Genomic DNA, 18,013 nt, shown 5'->3' on the forward strand with positions numbered 1-18,013 from the left:
CCACATCATATTGTAAATCCTCCATAGAGTCCACCAAGCGTTCACTTTCATCTCGTTCCTTTAATATCTAAGAGCTAACACTGGGCCATTCCATTGCTATCTCTTATTCTCAATATATACCTTTGATGAGGTCTTTTACTCCATTTCTCATACCTAGGTTAGCATTAGAAATATCCTGCAGCCCCCTCATAATCTGCCAGGCTTAACTTGTCCTTAAATTTTTTTAAATGTTCATTTATCATACAATGCCAGCTAGTGATTTTATGATAACATATAAGATGAAGATCATTCTGAATTATTCAGAAAAATATTTCTAAATTATGATCCATCTTATGACTTTTTTCTTCTTATTTGTAGGAAATGTGCACTGTTGAAGAGCCCAATGAAGAGTTCACATCTAGGCATAGTTTAGAATGGAAGTTTCTCTTCCTAGATCACAGGTAAGCCTTTGAAAAATTCTAGGGCAATAGATATTATATTTTTTCAAATTACTGTGGTTTCAAAAGCTATTTAGACTTAGCTAATCAGAATCTACTTCAGAATTTTTACTCATTTTTCCAAAAAGCATATGCTAATAGATTTTATTAGCTAAATGGTTTTGTCAAAATAAGGTACTATTACTGTTTGTTTGTTTTGTTTTTAATGTTTAATCTAGGGCACCTCCCATAATAGGATATTTGCCATTTGAAGTTCTGGGGACATCAGGGTATGATTACTATCATGTGGATGACCTAGAAAATTTGGCAAAATGCCATGAGCATTGTAAGTAGATGTTAATATTTCACTGCATTCATAACTATTTTCTTAACAGTTGAAATCCTACCTTAATAAGAGAGGATGTGCTTACTAATTTTTATTATCTGAGTAAAATTTCACTGCATATTTATATATTCATTAAGATAATAAATAAGGGCCATAAATAATAAAGTTCATTTTCAGTTATTGTATATTAAGTGGCCCATCACAAATATTATGTGATGGGCAAGAACCCCTCTAATAGTTTGTAAGTTACACCCTTGGGATGAAGCTAAGAAAATTCCTTTGGAAATTGAATTGATTTGTTAGGCTACTTAGTACTAACGTCATAAAATACAGATTTGTGAAGTCATAGAATATCTACTGAGAGGATCCACCTGTAAACATATTTTCTTTGCTTATGATTTTTAAAAATAATGTATTAGCATTTTTTATCCTAAAAAATCTATTGAGCTATCATCTGACTTCAATTTTAAAAACTAAATTGTTTAAGTCTTCACTTCCCTATGCTGATTGAGTAGAGCTTTCTAAAAAAACAAGTTAAATGGTATCTGCTATCCCAAAGCTCATATGGAAAATTTTTTTTAGTGAAGCAGTTTCAGGAATAAAGAAAATATTATTTACTTTTGGATGTTTAGTTTTGACCAGGGACTACCTGCCATGAGAGAGCCTATTAATATTTACAATGGCTTTCACTTCCCAGTTTGGTTTGATTAGCAGAAATCCACAATGTGCATGGTTGGCTAATTGGAAGTCAACTGTTTATATAAAACTAGACAAGGCTATACCTCTCTTGCTTTGTGTATATATATGAGCACACACATTTATGTGTTTGTATGTATATGTTTATGTAACTTTGAAGCAAATTATTAATAGGAAGTTAAATTCTTTGGAAGGTACAATAACTGTTTGAGTCACTAAAATTACCTCTGGGAGTGGCTTATTTTTTAATGAATCACTATAGAAGGCAGAGTCATTAGAAGTTGAATCTGCATAGATTCTTTCAGAAAATATAAGCTTATGGGCAAAATCTATTCCTAATAAGTTAAAATGTAAATCAAGGAAATTTGTGTGTGTGTGTTTTTTTTTCTCCCCTAGTAATGCAATACGGGAAAGGCAAGTCCTGTTATTATAGGTTCCTGACAAAAGGGCAACAGTGGATTTGGCTTCAGACTCATTACTATATTACTTATCATCAGTGGAATTCAAGGCCAGAGTTTATTGTCTGTACGCACACTGTAGTAAGGTAATAGTTCTTTTGGAGAGTCTGAGTTAATAGTTAATAATAAATTTAGTAACATTGTTAATCAAAATGAAATAAAATGGGTTTATGGTTTTTAAGTTACCAATATTGGTAAACTTGAAGGAGTAATGTAAAATATCTTAAAAGTATAGTTCTCATAATTACATTTTGCAACTTATGGCAGAAAGTATGACTATTACATATATAGAAATCAACTAAATTGCTTCTAGAAGAAAACTGGGGAAATTTTCAGTAATAACTCTCTTAATTTATCTACTATTTAATTAGTAATAATTTCATTAATATGTAAAAACTTTGAATTATGTAAAAGAAGTACAGTTTTTGAAAAGGGAATAAAAACTATAAATGTGGTTTTGATGTTATATAGTACAAAGAAAAAGTTGTAGAAATAGTTCAATATCAAAAATAGATCAAGTGAAGACCAAAAATAAATGTTTTAAGTGAGCAAAATGCACTATTATATGTCCTTACATTTTTGTCTCCTTTCTTTAGTTATGCAGAAGTTAGGGCTGAAAGACGAAGAGAACTTGGTATCAAAGAGTCTCTTCCTGAGATCACCGCTGATAAAGTATGTTTCTGAACATTTACAACAAATCAAAATAGTTGGTTTTTTTTCCCCAAGTTCATTTAATTAATTGATTGATTGATTGATTTGGAGTATTTTTCCATGGTTACATGAATCATGTTCTTTCCCTCTTCTCTCCCCCCACCCATAGCCAACAAGCATTTCCACTGGGTTTTACATGTTTCATTGATCAAGACCTATTTCCATATTATTAATATTTGCACTAGGGTGATCATTTAGTGTCTACATCCCCAATCATATCCCCATGTGATCAAGCAGCTGTTTTTCTTCTGTATTTCTACTCCCGCAGTTCTTCCTCTGAATGTGAATAGCATTCTTTCTCATACATCCCTCAGAATTGTCCTGGATCATTGCATTGCTGCTAGTAGAGAAGTCTATTATATTTGATTGTGCCACAGTGTATCTGTCTCTGTGTATAATGTTCTCCTGGTTCTGCTCCTTTCACTCTGCATCAGTTCCTGGAGGTCGTTCCAGTTCACATGGAATTCCTCCAGTTCATTATTCCTTTGAGCACAATAGTATTCCATCACCAGCAGATACCACAATTTGTTCAGCCATTCTCCAATCAAAGGACATCCCTTCATTTTCCAATTTTTTGCCGCCACAAAGAGCACAACTATAAATATTTTTGTACAAGTCTTTTTTCCTTATTATCTCTTTGAGGTATAAACCCAGCAGTGGTATGGCTGGATCAAAAATATCAAAATAGTTTTATTAAGTCGAGTGATTTATGAAATATCATTTTAAATTAAAATTATTTAACTTTTATGTTCCTTAATTTTCTTGTTTGTAAAATGAAAATGGTTCAGAATGAGAAGATTGAAATAACAGATCTTAACTCAGAGAAAGAGATGCAATTTTTGAATTTGGGAGTGGCAGGACTGTTGTCATCTATGATCTATTGAAATTTGGTGAAAGATGTATTGGGAATCAGGGGTTTAAAAAGATAATATTATTAATTATATTTTCTTATATACTTACTAGCTATGTGACTGATCAAGTCACTTAATTTCTGTTTACCTCATTTTCCTTAACTATAAAATGAATATAATGGCAATAATAATGATCTTTGAAAAGGATCAAATGAGATAATTGTAGAAATGATTAGTAATGATTCCCTCCCCTTTCCTTCCTTCTCCAGGAGCTGACAAGCAATTCCACTGGGTTATACGTGTGTCATTGTTCAAAACCTATTTCCATGTTATTCATATTTGCAGTAGAGTTATCATTAAATTAAAACTAATCACATCCCTATCAGAAAAAAAAAGAAAGCACTTAGTATAGAACCCATAACATAGTTCTTTTTCCTTTCTCCTCTTCCCTTCCTTAAGCACAGCGTATTCAGAATGTCAGGTGACATTCTGTCTTAGTGGAGAATTACATTTATATCTTAGGGGGAATTACCTTAAAAGGAGGTCCTTTTAATATGGGAATGTCCATGCATCTTCCCATGTCACTTCTTTCTCAGAGAAGATAGTGATATGACATGGAAGTTGTTTCTCCAGATGTGAAGAATATATATGATTCTTGCAAAGGATCTCTTTCATTTGACTGCCTTTTTTCCCTTCTGGTTTCATTTTTCATGCTTTCTATATTCCCCTCTGAGGCTGTTTGTCCCTTCACATCATTAATACTTGGAAATGACAGTTTTTTGTGCATAGGGGAGAGTGACTTTTATCATTGCGTCACTGTTAATTATATTTATAAACACAAATAGGATAAAGGAAAGAATCTGGTAACATTAACCTAAATATGATAAATTATTAACAGTTTTTCAGGTAATAGGATCATAGATTTGGGACTGAAAGGGCACTAATCCAATGCCCTTATTTTATGTTATCTCCTACTTTGGGTGAAACCCTTTAACTCAAATGCAAGGTACACTGGGATTCTATATTCCTAAAACTATAGCTTAAAAACTTATGCCAGCATCCTTACCTTTCAGAGACATTTTGCTGAGATGGCATTGTAAGAATAGTAGTAATGAAACATTCCCTTCATAAATCTGGTGATGGTCTTTCAAGAATATACACATCAGGGGGCAGCTGGGTAGCTCAGTGGAGTGAGAGTCAGGCCTAGAGACAGGAGGTCCTAGGTTCAAACCCGGCCTCAGCCACTTCCCAGCTGTGTGACCCTGGGCAGGTCACTTGACCCCCATTGCCCACTCTTACCAATCTTCCACCTATGAGACAATACACCGAAGTACAGGGGTTTAAAAAAAAAAAAAAAGAATATACACATCAGTGGGAAAAGAGGGCATATACATAGGTGATACTAATAAAGAACATAGACTTTGGGAACACTTGTATCCAACATGACCCTGGTCTCTTGCCTTGCAGACCCCTGATGTCCTTTCCCTACTCATGGTGTCCTTGCTGCTCCCACTAGCTCTGCTAAGCAGGCCATTTAACTGCACTCCATTGGCCTAGCCTGATGCCCAGTTGGATTCCTGACTTCCAAAGTTAATTCCTTCTGCCATCTTTAATTGTATCTCCTCTCTGTTGTCATGAATGTTACTCCTCCAGCTAACTCCTTCTTGGATTCTTTGTTTAGAGTGTATACCCTGCTTTTTAAAAGGACTACAAAGATACACTTTATCCAGCTGATAGTTTCCTTCTCATTTCATCAAGTTTTACTGAATATTTTCCAACCTCTTGAAGGAATTATGAAGTAGAAACCTGTATTTTAACTTCATTTAAGACCTGAACCTCATTGTTTGTTATTTCCCTCATTGTTTTCTGTGATTATATCAACTAGCAATTGAGAAAAGCAATTGATAGACTGCATCCTGATCAACTTTCCTTCCCCGCCCCCACCATATATAAATGAGGAAGCTGAGGCCTAGTGCCTTGCTCAATATCTACTGAGTGATCTTGGATGTCTAGAAATGTTTGAGACAACCACTTCACAATTTATAGTTCAAAGTCATGCCAGTGCTATTTTATTTCCTCAATTTTATGAAAGAAAAAAAAGAAGAAAAAATTTCTATGAAAGGAAATGAATTGCATGACTTGGTTTTGGACTACTTCTATAGCTCCAGTTCGATTTGGCACCTTGTACCACTTTATTTGAAATATTACAAAATGCTGGAAAGAAATTAGATTCAAGATATCTATTCTCTCCTTAGAGAAAAGAAAAACAATTCTTTTTAACAAATATGCAGCTAAACAAAGCAAATTTTCTCAATGATATTATAGTATAAAGTGTTCTCTTTCTGTTTATTTTACTCTTATCAGTTCATTTAAGTCTCTCCATATCTCTTTGAAATCATCCAAATTTTTTAGATTTAATCATTTTCTGATTTCTTACATCACTATAGTATTCCATTACATTTACAACCACAACTTGTTCAGGCATTCCTCAATTAGGTCCCAGTTTTTTGCTACTGTAAAAAATACTATACATATAGGACCTTTTCTTCTCTCTTTTTTTAAAACCTCTTTTTCATATAGGTCTAGCAGTGTTAGAGCTGAATCAAAGGGCATACATCATTTAGTGACATTTTGTTTATAATTCCAAATTGCTTTTCACAATTTTTGTACCCATTCACAAGTCCCCCAGCAGGGCATCAATCTACCTGTTTACCCATAGCCCCTCCAACATTTACCATCTTCCTTTTTCATTATTTTTGTCAAAAAAAAGAAAACTATAGATCAATATCCACAATAACCATTGAAAGAGAAAATTTAAATATAATATTAGCAAAGTGACTAAAACAACATATCATAAAGATTATATCCTATTATCAGTTTGGATTTGGATCAGGAATACAGGATTGGCTTATTATGAATTTATAAACTTAATTATCCATATTAATAACAAAATCAGTACAGTCATATGATTATATTAATGGATGTAAAAAGGCTTTTGACAAAATACAGTGTCCATTTCTGCTAAAACACTAAAGAAAAATAAGAATATATGAAACTTTCTTTAAAATGATAACTAGCATATATCTAAAAATCAAGAGCTGCCTTTATACATAACAGAAATAATCTAGAATCTTTTCCTATAAAATCAGGAATGAATAAGGATGTGCATTATTACCTTTTCTCTTTGACATAGTACTTAGAAATGCTGGTTTTACTAATACAACAAGAGAATGAAATTCAGAGGATGGGTATGGGTAAATAAGAAGCAAAATTTTTACTTTTTTAGATGATATGATAGTGTATTTAAGGAACCCCATTAGAGTCAACTAAAAAAAACTTAACTCAAAAAAGAAATGACTTAAGCAGATTTTCAAGATATAAAATAAGTCTGCACAAATCATCTGTATTTTTATATGATGCCAGTAAAATTTATTAGGAAGAGTCAGAGAATTCCACTCAAAAAAACTACAGAAACAAAGGAAAACACAATAACCTCGAAATGTATTAAGAACTTGGGAATCTATATCAAGATAGATCATGATCAAGATACACATATAAGATATCATGTTCATATGTAAGAACTATGGAAATACAGCTGCAAATTCTGAATATAGAAACATGGACTTAAAAAATTGATTGAGTATTACTCATGGATAAGGGAAACCAACATAGTAAAAACAACATTACTACGTAAATTAATTTACTTATTCAATGTAATACCAATCTATCAAAGAACTAAAAATGAAATATAGAACTGAAAAAATAATGAAATTCATATGGGGGCAACAAAGAGGTTAAGAATCTCAAGGAAAATAACAAAAAGAACTGAGAGTGAAAGGTACCTAGAACTACCAAATTTCAAGAGATCTACTACAAATCAGGAATTTTCAAAACAGTTTGATACTGGTTAAAAAATAAGAGATTTATCAGTGAAATAGATAAGATATGTAACATACAGAAGTATATGTTTCTATTGCCATAGTATTTGATAAACACAAAGACACTGGCTTCTGAGGAAAGGACTCACTATCTGACACAGAATATTAGGAAAATTGAACAGAAATATGTAAGAAATTAAATTTAGATAGCACCACTCTACACCTTATACTATGAGAGTCTTCATTTGGATTCATGACCTAAATTGTAGAAATGTGAGAAAAATTATAAGATTAGTGGGCAGAATAAAAAGCCATTAACAAACAAGGAACAGAGAAGATCACAGAAGATAAAATGAATAATTCTAATTACAGAAGATAAAAAGTTTCTGTAGAAAGAAATCCCCCACAGGTAAGAATAAAAGGGAAACAATTAACTATGAAAAAATTTTGCAAGAAGTTTTTCTAATGAAGATATTATTTCCAAGATATGTTATTGATCAAAAGTATAATAAGATCCACTCCCCAAATAATAAATAGTCTAAAGATATGAACTGGCAGTTCTCAAGGAAAGAAACTCAGACTAGGTATAACCATATGAAAAACTGCTTCAAAACACTGCTAATTAGAGAAGTGCAAATTAAAGCAGTTCTGAAATTCTACTTCATCTATCCTCTCTTCAACTATTGACTTTTAGATTAACCTTCTCCATGATATACAAAATGATAATAATTGTGTTTGTCCCCTGCTTGTACACAAGAACTACTGTTCTGAATTCTTTTAAGAAAATTCTGCATGTCCCCAATAGCTTTGCTTATAAGAATGAAGAGTAGCAATTTTAATAGTATATTTTCAAAATGAATTGTGTATTTTTAAAACAAATCACAATAGGGTTTTTATTTTGGAAATTATTATGTCTCTTTAGAGCCAAGACTCTGGATCTGATAATCGTATTAACACTGTTAGTCTCAAAGAAGCATTAGAAAGATTTGATCACAGCCCAACTCCTTCTGCTTCATCCAGGAGTTCGAGGAAGTCATCTCATACTGCAGTCTCAGATCCTTCCTGTAAGTACTGTAAAAGGAAAGCAGTTCCCCTTTTTAGAGAATGATAATATATTTTCTTCTTCTTCTCTAATTTTTCACAATAGCATATTTATAAGACTGTCTTTATTTTAAAAGATTGTAGTGTAAAGATATTGTATGGACTTTCAGAGGTAGAACTTAAATTTGTCATTGTTATTATTGTTGTTCAGTTATGTCCAACTTTTCTTGACCCCATTTGAGGTTTTCATGGCAAAGACACTGGAATGGTTTGCTATTTCCCTATCTAGTTTGTTTTATGGATAAACTGAGGCAAACAGGGTTAACTGACTTGTCCAAGATCATGTGTGTGGATTTGAACTCAGGTCTTCCTGACTTCAGAAAGTGCTTTATCCATTGTACCACTTCTGTGCCCCATTTAAAATCTTAAGTGTTTGTACTTCTGCAATATATATAAAGAAAAATCTTAGTAGTAGGTAGTTAAGAAAATTGCTCATATTTTTAAAGAATGATCTCTGAGGGCATCAATTAAATGGATTTAAAGTATTAATTTTTCCCATTATCCATTCTGAAAAGAAAATGTTTGCTTCCCTTTAATGGACTTCAAATTTTCTGTTCTTTATGTCTTTATTTTTATACCTTTCTTACCTGCAATAGTCTTAGAAACTATGTGTTTTTTAGAATATATTGACCACAAGAAGACAACTTTACAGGCTTCATCTAATCAGCAAACATCTTTTCATAATAGTTTTTTTCTATTTAGAATATTTCATATGTTTCTTTAAAAGGATAGAAATGATAGAAGAAAAAGCATTTCATAATTATTATAGTTAATTTTTTTGAAGTATCCAAAAATTAATTTGTATTAAAACTTTTTTCACTGAAAGATATTTTGCAATGGATATTTGAAAACTTCTCTAAAGCAAATCCTAATGAAATTTTTTTGTTTGTTTTTTAACACCAGCAACACCAACAAAAATTCCAACAGATAATAGCACTCCTCCCAGACAGCATTTACCTGGACATGAAAAAATAACTCAAAGGAGGTCATCGTTTAGTAGTCAGGTAAAGTCTCTAGAGAATAATTTTCTCATAGACATTCATATAGATAATATTGAGAAGATACATGGTATTCATTCATTGTTTGTTCCAAAGAGATAAGGATCCTTCTAACATCCACATTTACCTGTAGACTTAAATGTTTTGTCAAATATTTTCCATTGAAAATAATGCTAAAATTATTTTAGGTTAAAAAATAGAGGTTATCTAATTGTAAGAAAACAGTTTAAAACTGAGGGTTTTAATTTAAGTTTAGGTTGCTTTCATTTTAATGGAATATTTAAAGTAGAAATGTTTATGTAAGAAAATAATCCCAAACCATTGTTTTTCTCCTAGTCTCTAAATTCTCAATCTGTTGGTCAGTCCTTAGCACAGCCAATGATGTCTCATGCTACCACTTTACAAATTCAACAAGGAATGCCACAGGTATGAAAATAATTCTGAGTGTGTTCTGATTATCTTAAATAAATTGTGTTCTTCCTAATAATTACATCTTGCAGATTTAAAGTTTACATAGCCAGTTTGTGATAGTTGAAATGGGGGGGAAAAAGTTGTTTTTTTCTTCTTCCAGTATGGAAAAGGCAGTTAAATAACTTGCTTTAGTTTGAAAAGTTACTGAGACTAGTGATATAGTTTCATATGTTATGGGCTGCCATACACTTAGCAAATGTTCATCATATGCCTGAATGAATGATCATTTCCTTTGATATTTACCATCTCTGAAGTAGCTTTGAATGTTCAAGACGTATTCTGAAGATTTAAAAGATTTTAAATTCTCATTGTTCTTTATATCCATTTCTCTGTGATGCACTATGAATAATCAACAGGCAATATGCTTAACATGTAAAAGAAATGGTACTTTGCATTCACATTTTGGGGGGAAGGTGGGAAAGGAAGTACATATTGACAATATTAACAGAACTAGTATTGTTCTATCTTTAATTTTCTTAGAGGATAGAGTAATGGGTCTGGAGTCAAGAAGACCTGAGTTCAAACACAAATGGCCTCAGGCACTAGCTGTGTAATTGTGGGCAAGTCAGTTAACATTTGTCTGCTTTAGTTTTCAGAGCACTTTTGGAATGCTTAAAATGTTTTCATATTTTTAAAATAAAATGTTAATGAAGGGTTACTTATGTGTAAAAAAGAAATGTTCTTCTATAGGAATAGAGACTGGAATTGGAACCATACAAGGGCAATTTGCTGTTGTAGAAGTTGGGGAAAGAGGAAGCGAAAGAGAAAGGTGGAGTCATAAAAGAGATCCTTAAAACTCTCAAGTGGGATGAACCAGATTAAAATGTAATTGGCAAATGTTTAACAAAAAGGAAAAAAAATACAATATTACATAGATAAAGTTAAGTTATGATTTTCTAAGTCAATAAATAGCCTGCAAGAGATGTTTCTTTTTGAGTTCAATATCACTGGTGGAGAAAATTCTTGCTGAGGAAACTCTCTCTACAAATGCAGAATATGCCCTTTCTCTTTAATTTCTGTTCTTAAAGTACTGAGAAATTTAGTGACTTCTGTAGGGTATGGCCACTAAGAGTCAAAGGTGATCTCCTGGAAACTTGAGAGGGCTCATCCAGGTTTTGTGGCTTTAAGGAGAGTTTTCTATCCACTATCTTATGCTGCTTCTCATTTCTGCTACATATAGAGATAATAAAAGCTACCTGCCTTGTCTAAAAACATACATATAATCAATAATTAAAACCTGCCATTTTGACACTATTCTTTTTTTCTTTGACTTACCGATATTGCCACCTTATTATTCATATTCATATTTATTTGAAACCACTTGTTATGAAAGCATAATTTTTTTAAAATAGACTATTCTTTTATAAGAAATATTGTCCATCAGAAATTACACAAACTATTGCTTGAAGAAGATAATTTTTATAAGGAAGATCTACACCCTTGTCTTCCTATTAAAGTTTTTAAAAATTACCTCTAGTGTTACATAAAATGTAACTCAAACAGTCTGCACTTTTAGGTACAGTTTGTTCCTTGAGACAAAAATCTTGAAATACATGTATGTATCTTTACTTGGTGAGTTCTGTTTCCTTCATCTGTTTGACATTCCATAGAAGGCACTGAAGGAGCAGGTAGAGATGAGGAAATAAAGGGTCTTTCTCTTTTCTCTTTCAAATCAGTAAAGCAGCAAAATTAGAAATGGCAAAAAATGAACAGAACTACCTCTGTCCATAATGTTATTTCAGAAGAACTATGTTTTTTATTATATTTTTATTATGACTAGAAAATTATATTGTTCTTTACTTGGGCCTCATTAATATTGCTTATTTGAGAGCAAAGACTTAGTGGCAACAGTAGTTTAGCATAATGTAACTGATTATCAAACTAAATTTTGATTCTTCTGCTGCCAAAAAATTGCCAAATGGTGAATACTTCCATTTGCTCTGAGAAGAAATGAAATAATTATGTAAAACATTTACAGACCTTCAACTACTATAGAAATAGGAACTATTCATACAACTATAATATTTTAGCAACCAAATGGGAATTCTAAAAAACATTTATTTATTTATTTTAATTGATTTAGAGTGTTTTTCCACAGTTACATGATTCACGTTCTTTCCCTCCGCCTCCTCCACCCTCCTGGATCCAACAACAAATAGGAATTTTTTTAAATCACATTTTATATGCCAGAAGTAGTTATTACTTTAAGCTAACAGCTGGTTTTCAATGGCATACATAACTGGTAGGGACAATTTACTTATTCTGTAATAATAAGGACTAAATAGGTCTGAAATATCTAATTTCTTTATGGTACTTCAGCCCATGTTTCAGTTTTCAGCTCAGTTGGGAGCTATGCAACACCTAAAAGATCAGCTGGAACAACGGACCCGGATGATAGAGGCAAATATTCACAGGCAACAAGAAGAACTCAGAAAAATCCAAGAGCAACTACAAATGGTTCATGGTCAAGGATTACAAGTAAGATACCCTTAAGTTTGAATACTAGCATTTATGAATCTTTTTTTAGTAGAAAAAGGGACATTCTTGTTATAAATAGACTTATTGACCATGAGGTGAAAGCATAATTTTTTTATTTTCTAAAGTGAATCAATAATCTGTCATTCATTGAACTATTAGGTACCTTCTATAGGTGCTAAGCATTGGAGATACAACAAGAAAAAAAGGAAGAGTTCTGCTCTCCTGGAACTAATGTGCTGTCAGAGGAGACAACATAGATATATGTATACCTAAGATGAATACAAAATAAACAATGAGGTTGGGCACTAGGTATTGGAATTATCATAAACGTCCCATTGTTTCTAGAGTTCAGTATGTTAGCTCTATTCCAGAGTCATGTTATAGATTAAGCTGATGAGTGTTGTCTAGGTCTTCTGAATCAGTATTAAAAACAAATTTAACAAATTTAAGTTTAAACAAATCAAATCCCTGAGACTTTCAGAATGTTGTATAGACCTCCCTCTATATCAGATCTCCTTAACCTTTTTTGTGCATGGACCCCTTGGACAGACTAGTGAAATCTATATTCACAGAATGTTTTTAAATGCATAAAAATAAAATACATAAGATCACAAAGCTAACCAAAGGTTAGTGAAAATGGAGATGTAATTTATTTCCCATCAAGTCCATGAGCTCCTTGAAAATCAGATATCTTAGAGAGGTCTGTGGGTGCTATGTAAAGAGTTGATATTGGTCAATACATTAATTATGGTTCTTTGGGTCTGTTCATTCATTCAGCTAGTTTCAAGTATACCTGTTTGTACTGCTCATATCTCTCCATTTCCTAAGATTGTTACTCCCATTTTACAGATGAGGCAGCTAAGGCTCAGAGATTCAGAACATGCAATTGTACATAAGACATGTAGAAAGTTTCACAATTAGAATCCAACTCCAGATCTCCTAAATTAAAGTTCAGGACTTCAGAGCTATCTGCCTCTACTCTCTGCCAGATAAAATTTTGATTCATTTAGAATTGAGAAAGTGACACACATAATATTGTTCCTATGGGAAAAGTTCCAAACAACTGTTTCAGAAAATGACATTTAAACATGCCCCTTAAGCCTATAATTAGTTAATAAGTAACATTGAAACATAAATGATGGTAATTTTTTCTTCTTTTCCCAAGACTATAAAATTAGTTTTGCTTAAAGAAATCCAATTTAAGAATTTTCTAGTAATCTCCCAAGACTATAAAATTAGTTTTACTTAAAAGAAATCCAATGTACGAGTAAGGCTAGATTGGACAGTTGAAGTAAGATTCCTAAATGATTGTTAGCCTTTTGGGAAGTGGAACATGCTGTTGTTGGATTTTTTCACATTGAGGTACTGTAAAATAACAACAAAATTTGAAAAACCTGCTTCAAAAGAAGAATTTAAGCATAGCATTTGAATATTCAAAACTTCTCATTATTGAATTTTAATTTGTTATTGGTTAATTTTTTTTAAAAAAACATAACTTATTTTAGAATATTCTTAAAGATGTTTTTACAGCAATCATCCCCTGGATTGAATTTTGGTTCCGTTCAACTTTCTTCTGGAAATTCATCAAGTATGCAACAACTTACACCTATAAACATGCAAAGTCAGGTTGTTCAAACTAATCAGATTCAAAGCGGAATAAATACTGGACATATTGGTTCCTCTCAGCACATAATACAACAACAGCCATTACAAAGTCCAGCAACTCAGGTAAACTATAAAGTGCTTTTGAGCCATGAAGATTATTGAGTGATTGAAACTTATATAATTTTTAAAATAGATTTAAAACCTGTTTTTAGAAAGTGCATTTTATAGTCTCATGAAATTAAGAAATCCTATAGGTAATGTAGGCCAGTGATTTTTAAATCATTTTTTGCAATTCGCATATTATGTTGCATGTAAAATTGCAATTCTGTAATTTTAAATAATTTTATGCAAAAGTATTTTAGTAGCAAATAATTCCAAGCCCACCCAGGCTGATATGTGCAAAACATTTTGCTTTGAGCCATGTCAAAAAAGTTGTACATTTTTGTCTCCCTACTTAAAAGTAATTAGTAACTTAAGAAGATAAATATGCTGTCTTGAGCAACTGTTGGTCTTTGTTGTGAATATCCTTCCCCAAAAGGATTTATAGTCTTTGCTGTCCATCACTCTTAAGTTTTATTAAAAAAAATGAAAATAAAATACAAATAAAACAAATAAAAGATAGGCTCTTTAGAATACATTTGATTTCATTTCTTTCTTTAAGCAGTCTATAAAATATTATCTTTCCTAGCAAACTCAACCAAATATTCTCAGTGGGCACAATCAACAAACCTCTCTTTCCAATCAGACACAAAGCACACTGACTGCTCCACTGTACAACACTATGGTAATTTCTCAGCCAACAACAGGAAACATGGTCCAGATTCCATCTAGCATACCACAAAACAATAATCAGAGTGCTTCGATGACTACTTTCACCCAGGACAGACAGATACGGTAACTATTATAATTAATTTTATATTTACATTTACAAGTTTTGAAGTATAACATATTTAATGAAAACTAAGTTACTTTTTTGCTGTAGTAAGTTATAGTAGTAAGTACTATAAATGGTAAAGTACTACTATAGTGTAGTAAGTTTAAAGCTGGGAATGAATTTAGAGGAATGATAATTATAATGCCAAATATATCTAAACTGCAGTGCATTGTTACTTCAGTTTTAACTTTGTACATTCATCAGATATGAGTAATTGCAAGACTAAAAATTTATCCCCTCCCCGGTGCCTTGGAGTGCCTTGGAATTTTCAATAAAATATGTTACAAGTGAAATGTTAGTTATAACCACCACTATATTTTAGTTACATTTGGATTAAATGTGCTTTTAAGGGCTGTCCTTGGAACCCAACTGATCTCTATAACATTACATTGTTATGTTATAATATAACATTGCTTCTTTTAGAGGATATATTCTGAATTCCAAATGGCTACAAATAAACTTATGATCATAGTCTATTCTTAAATTTGGAATTCATTATTTTAAGTTAGAAAAAATGCTATCTTTTTTTCTTTTAAAAAAATAATATACTCTCCACTAAAGACTATATTAATAGTGCCTTACTCGGCATGTCAGACCCTGGATTCTTGAAAGATAGGCCAGAGGTGAGCCAGAGGTTTTGGCAGATCCTAATAAGCTTGAAAGACTTTGAGTATGTGTTCAATGATGTTCTTTGTTGCACATGGGTTAACCTACCTAAGTTCAGAGAGGTGTCTCCTAAGGCAGCCTGCAGGGTGATTAACATTGTGACATTTGACCTCATTGAAGAATTGTGGTCAGCTTCAGTGGAGGATATTCTCACAGTATTGAAATCATATACTTTCGAAGTAATATTGTAACATAATACTAATAAGATCCCAATATTATTGTAGAATCATATACTTTATACAATACAGTATCATTTCTATTAGTAAGTAGTCTGTACTAAGTACTACTAAAATTCAGGTGTACTATATTCTAATATTAGCATCATAATGATCATTTAGTATAATGCTATAGTATCCTATTCATGTTATATTTGAATATTTCTATTGTTTATTACAAAGTATTTTAGCTTTCTTTCAAACTCTTGCAACTAACATCCAAGCAACAAAAATGATGGTTGAGCCCCAGAGAACTGGAGGAAAGTTCAAAAGCTTAGGGAAAATATAGTCTCAAAAGTTGGACAGGTCCAAAATATCTGGAAATGATCTCTGTCCTACAGAGCAACAAACAAAAATAAATTGAAGAATTTAATTTTGATGATTGAAGTGATGTTTATCATAAACTATAGCCCAGCAAGGCAATTTATAGCTACATTTATTTTATTTTGCTCATATTAATTTCTTGAGAAATGACATTTTCTTGTCCTTTTTTTTTTGGTATTTCTGTTAAATAAGCACTTTCTTTACTGTGACTGGTTTCTTTGTGCTTTCTATATGTAATCTTTTTACTTGAAGTGTAAAAGGTTCAAGATTTTATAGGTTTGAGGCAAAATACATTTATTTTAAAAATAGGCAAATAGTAAAAAGATAACCAACATTTTGGGCAACTAGATTCTTCTTCCTGAGTTCAAATCCAACCTCAGACATATTCTAGCTGTGTGACCCCAGCTAGTTATTTAATCCTATTTGCCACAGTTTCCTTATCTGGTGAAAGAAATGACAAACCACTTGAGCATCTTTGCCAAGAAAACCCCAAATGGGATCACAAAGAGTCACACAACTAAAAATGATTGAAAAACAACAACCAATATATAAAGTTATATGTATTCAGAACAATAACAAAAAGGTAATATGTTGAATTATTGCATGTGATATGCAAGACTTTAAGTAAGCTTCTATTCAAGCATTATAGTTTCTTTATATAGTAGTATAAAAAACTAATTATTTTTCAAAGAAGGCAAATGGGCATGTTCTTCCACAAGGGAAAAATATAGTCTAAAAAAATCAAATCAATATAAGTATTAGAATTGTGCAGAGTTGACAAAAATATAAATTAAGGTTGTATCTATCATTGATAGAATGTTTGCAGCACGGTATAGTGGCAAGAGGGCTGGGCTTGGAGTTGACAGAAACTTGGGTCTAAGTGTTGCTTCTAATATCAGCTGAGACTCTGGACTAGTCACATCACTTCTGTAGGCCTCTAATCCTAATCCTAATTTTTTTCTAATCATAGTGTTTCCTAATCATAAAGTGAGGACAATAATATCCACAGGTCCTGCCTCTTAAATAGGATTAAAGGAGATTGTGTGAAGTTCTCTACAAATTTTATAAATATCCATTATTATTAAACTGTTGTTTCAAAAACCCTAAAGATAAGCCTGAATAGTTTTTTAAATGGAGAGATTATCTTTTATGCACTTTACTTTGATAAATCTTAGCTTGTTCATTGGTGACATAAAAAATCTGACTCAGAGTTCCAAAAGGAAAGCTTATTCGTATTTTCTGTTATTTGTATATATTTCTTTTGTGAAAGCTAGTGTAGCATAATGGTTAGGGTGCTGGGTTGGAGTCAGGAAGACCTGGGCTCAAATCTCTGCCTCTGTTGTGAATATCATCCAATTCTCTATGACTTTTCTATTACATTACACATAAGTTACTGTCTAGGCTGCACCAAGGAATTCAGATGTCCTTGACATTTTTGTTATATGTTAACTTTAGACCAAAATTTTTAAATTTGGATTAAATTATAAATCAAAAATAGAAAGTAAGCACATCCTCAAGGGACCACAGCTTTTTACTTTGCTAAAATAGTACTATTAACTAAATATTTCTGTTCAATCCACTAGTATTTATAGTGTGTGCCTCCGATGTTTGACCCTGGGGGGCTTTTTCTTTCTTTTCTTTTCTTGCAGATTTTCTCAAGGTCAGCAACTGGTGACCAAGTTAGTTACTGCTCCTGTAGCCTGTGGAGCAGTTATGGTACCTAGTACTATGTTTATGGGTCAGGTGGTAACTGCCTATCCCACTTTTGCTGCACAACAGCAGCCACAGCAGCCACAGACACTGTCACTAACACAACAGCAGCAGCAGCAGCAGCAGCAGCAGCAGCAGCAGCAGCAGCAGCAGCA

General features: G+C 32.2%; 1 protein-coding gene across 1 annotated transcript in view; it reads left to right on the plus strand.

Annotated features, from left to right (window-relative positions):
- The window catches only part of CLOCK (clock circadian regulator), a 55,806-nt gene that overhangs the window by 25,801 nt on the left and 11,992 nt on the right, over positions 1–18,013 (plus strand). Inside the window, exons 10-20 of the mRNA XM_044681727.1 lie at positions 358–440; positions 656–762; positions 1,855–2,002; positions 2,513–2,588; positions 8,279–8,420; positions 9,361–9,461; positions 9,792–9,881; positions 12,246–12,404; positions 13,923–14,132; positions 14,698–14,903; positions 17,798–18,013. The exon at positions 17,798–18,013 is cut by the window's right edge and continues 142 nt beyond it. Coding sequence (XP_044537662.1) covers positions 358–440; positions 656–762; positions 1,855–2,002; positions 2,513–2,588; positions 8,279–8,420; positions 9,361–9,461; positions 9,792–9,881; positions 12,246–12,404; positions 13,923–14,132; positions 14,698–14,903; positions 17,798–18,013 — 1,538 coding nt within the window. The remainder of the gene's footprint in view (positions 1–357; positions 441–655; positions 763–1,854; positions 2,003–2,512; positions 2,589–8,278; positions 8,421–9,360; positions 9,462–9,791; positions 9,882–12,245; positions 12,405–13,922; positions 14,133–14,697; positions 14,904–17,797) is intronic.

Source organism: Gracilinanus agilis, chromosome 6, assembly GCF_016433145.1.
Source record: "Gracilinanus agilis isolate LMUSP501 chromosome 6, AgileGrace, whole genome shotgun sequence".
Classification (NCBI taxonomy): domain Eukaryota; kingdom Metazoa; phylum Chordata; class Mammalia; order Didelphimorphia; family Didelphidae; genus Gracilinanus; species Gracilinanus agilis.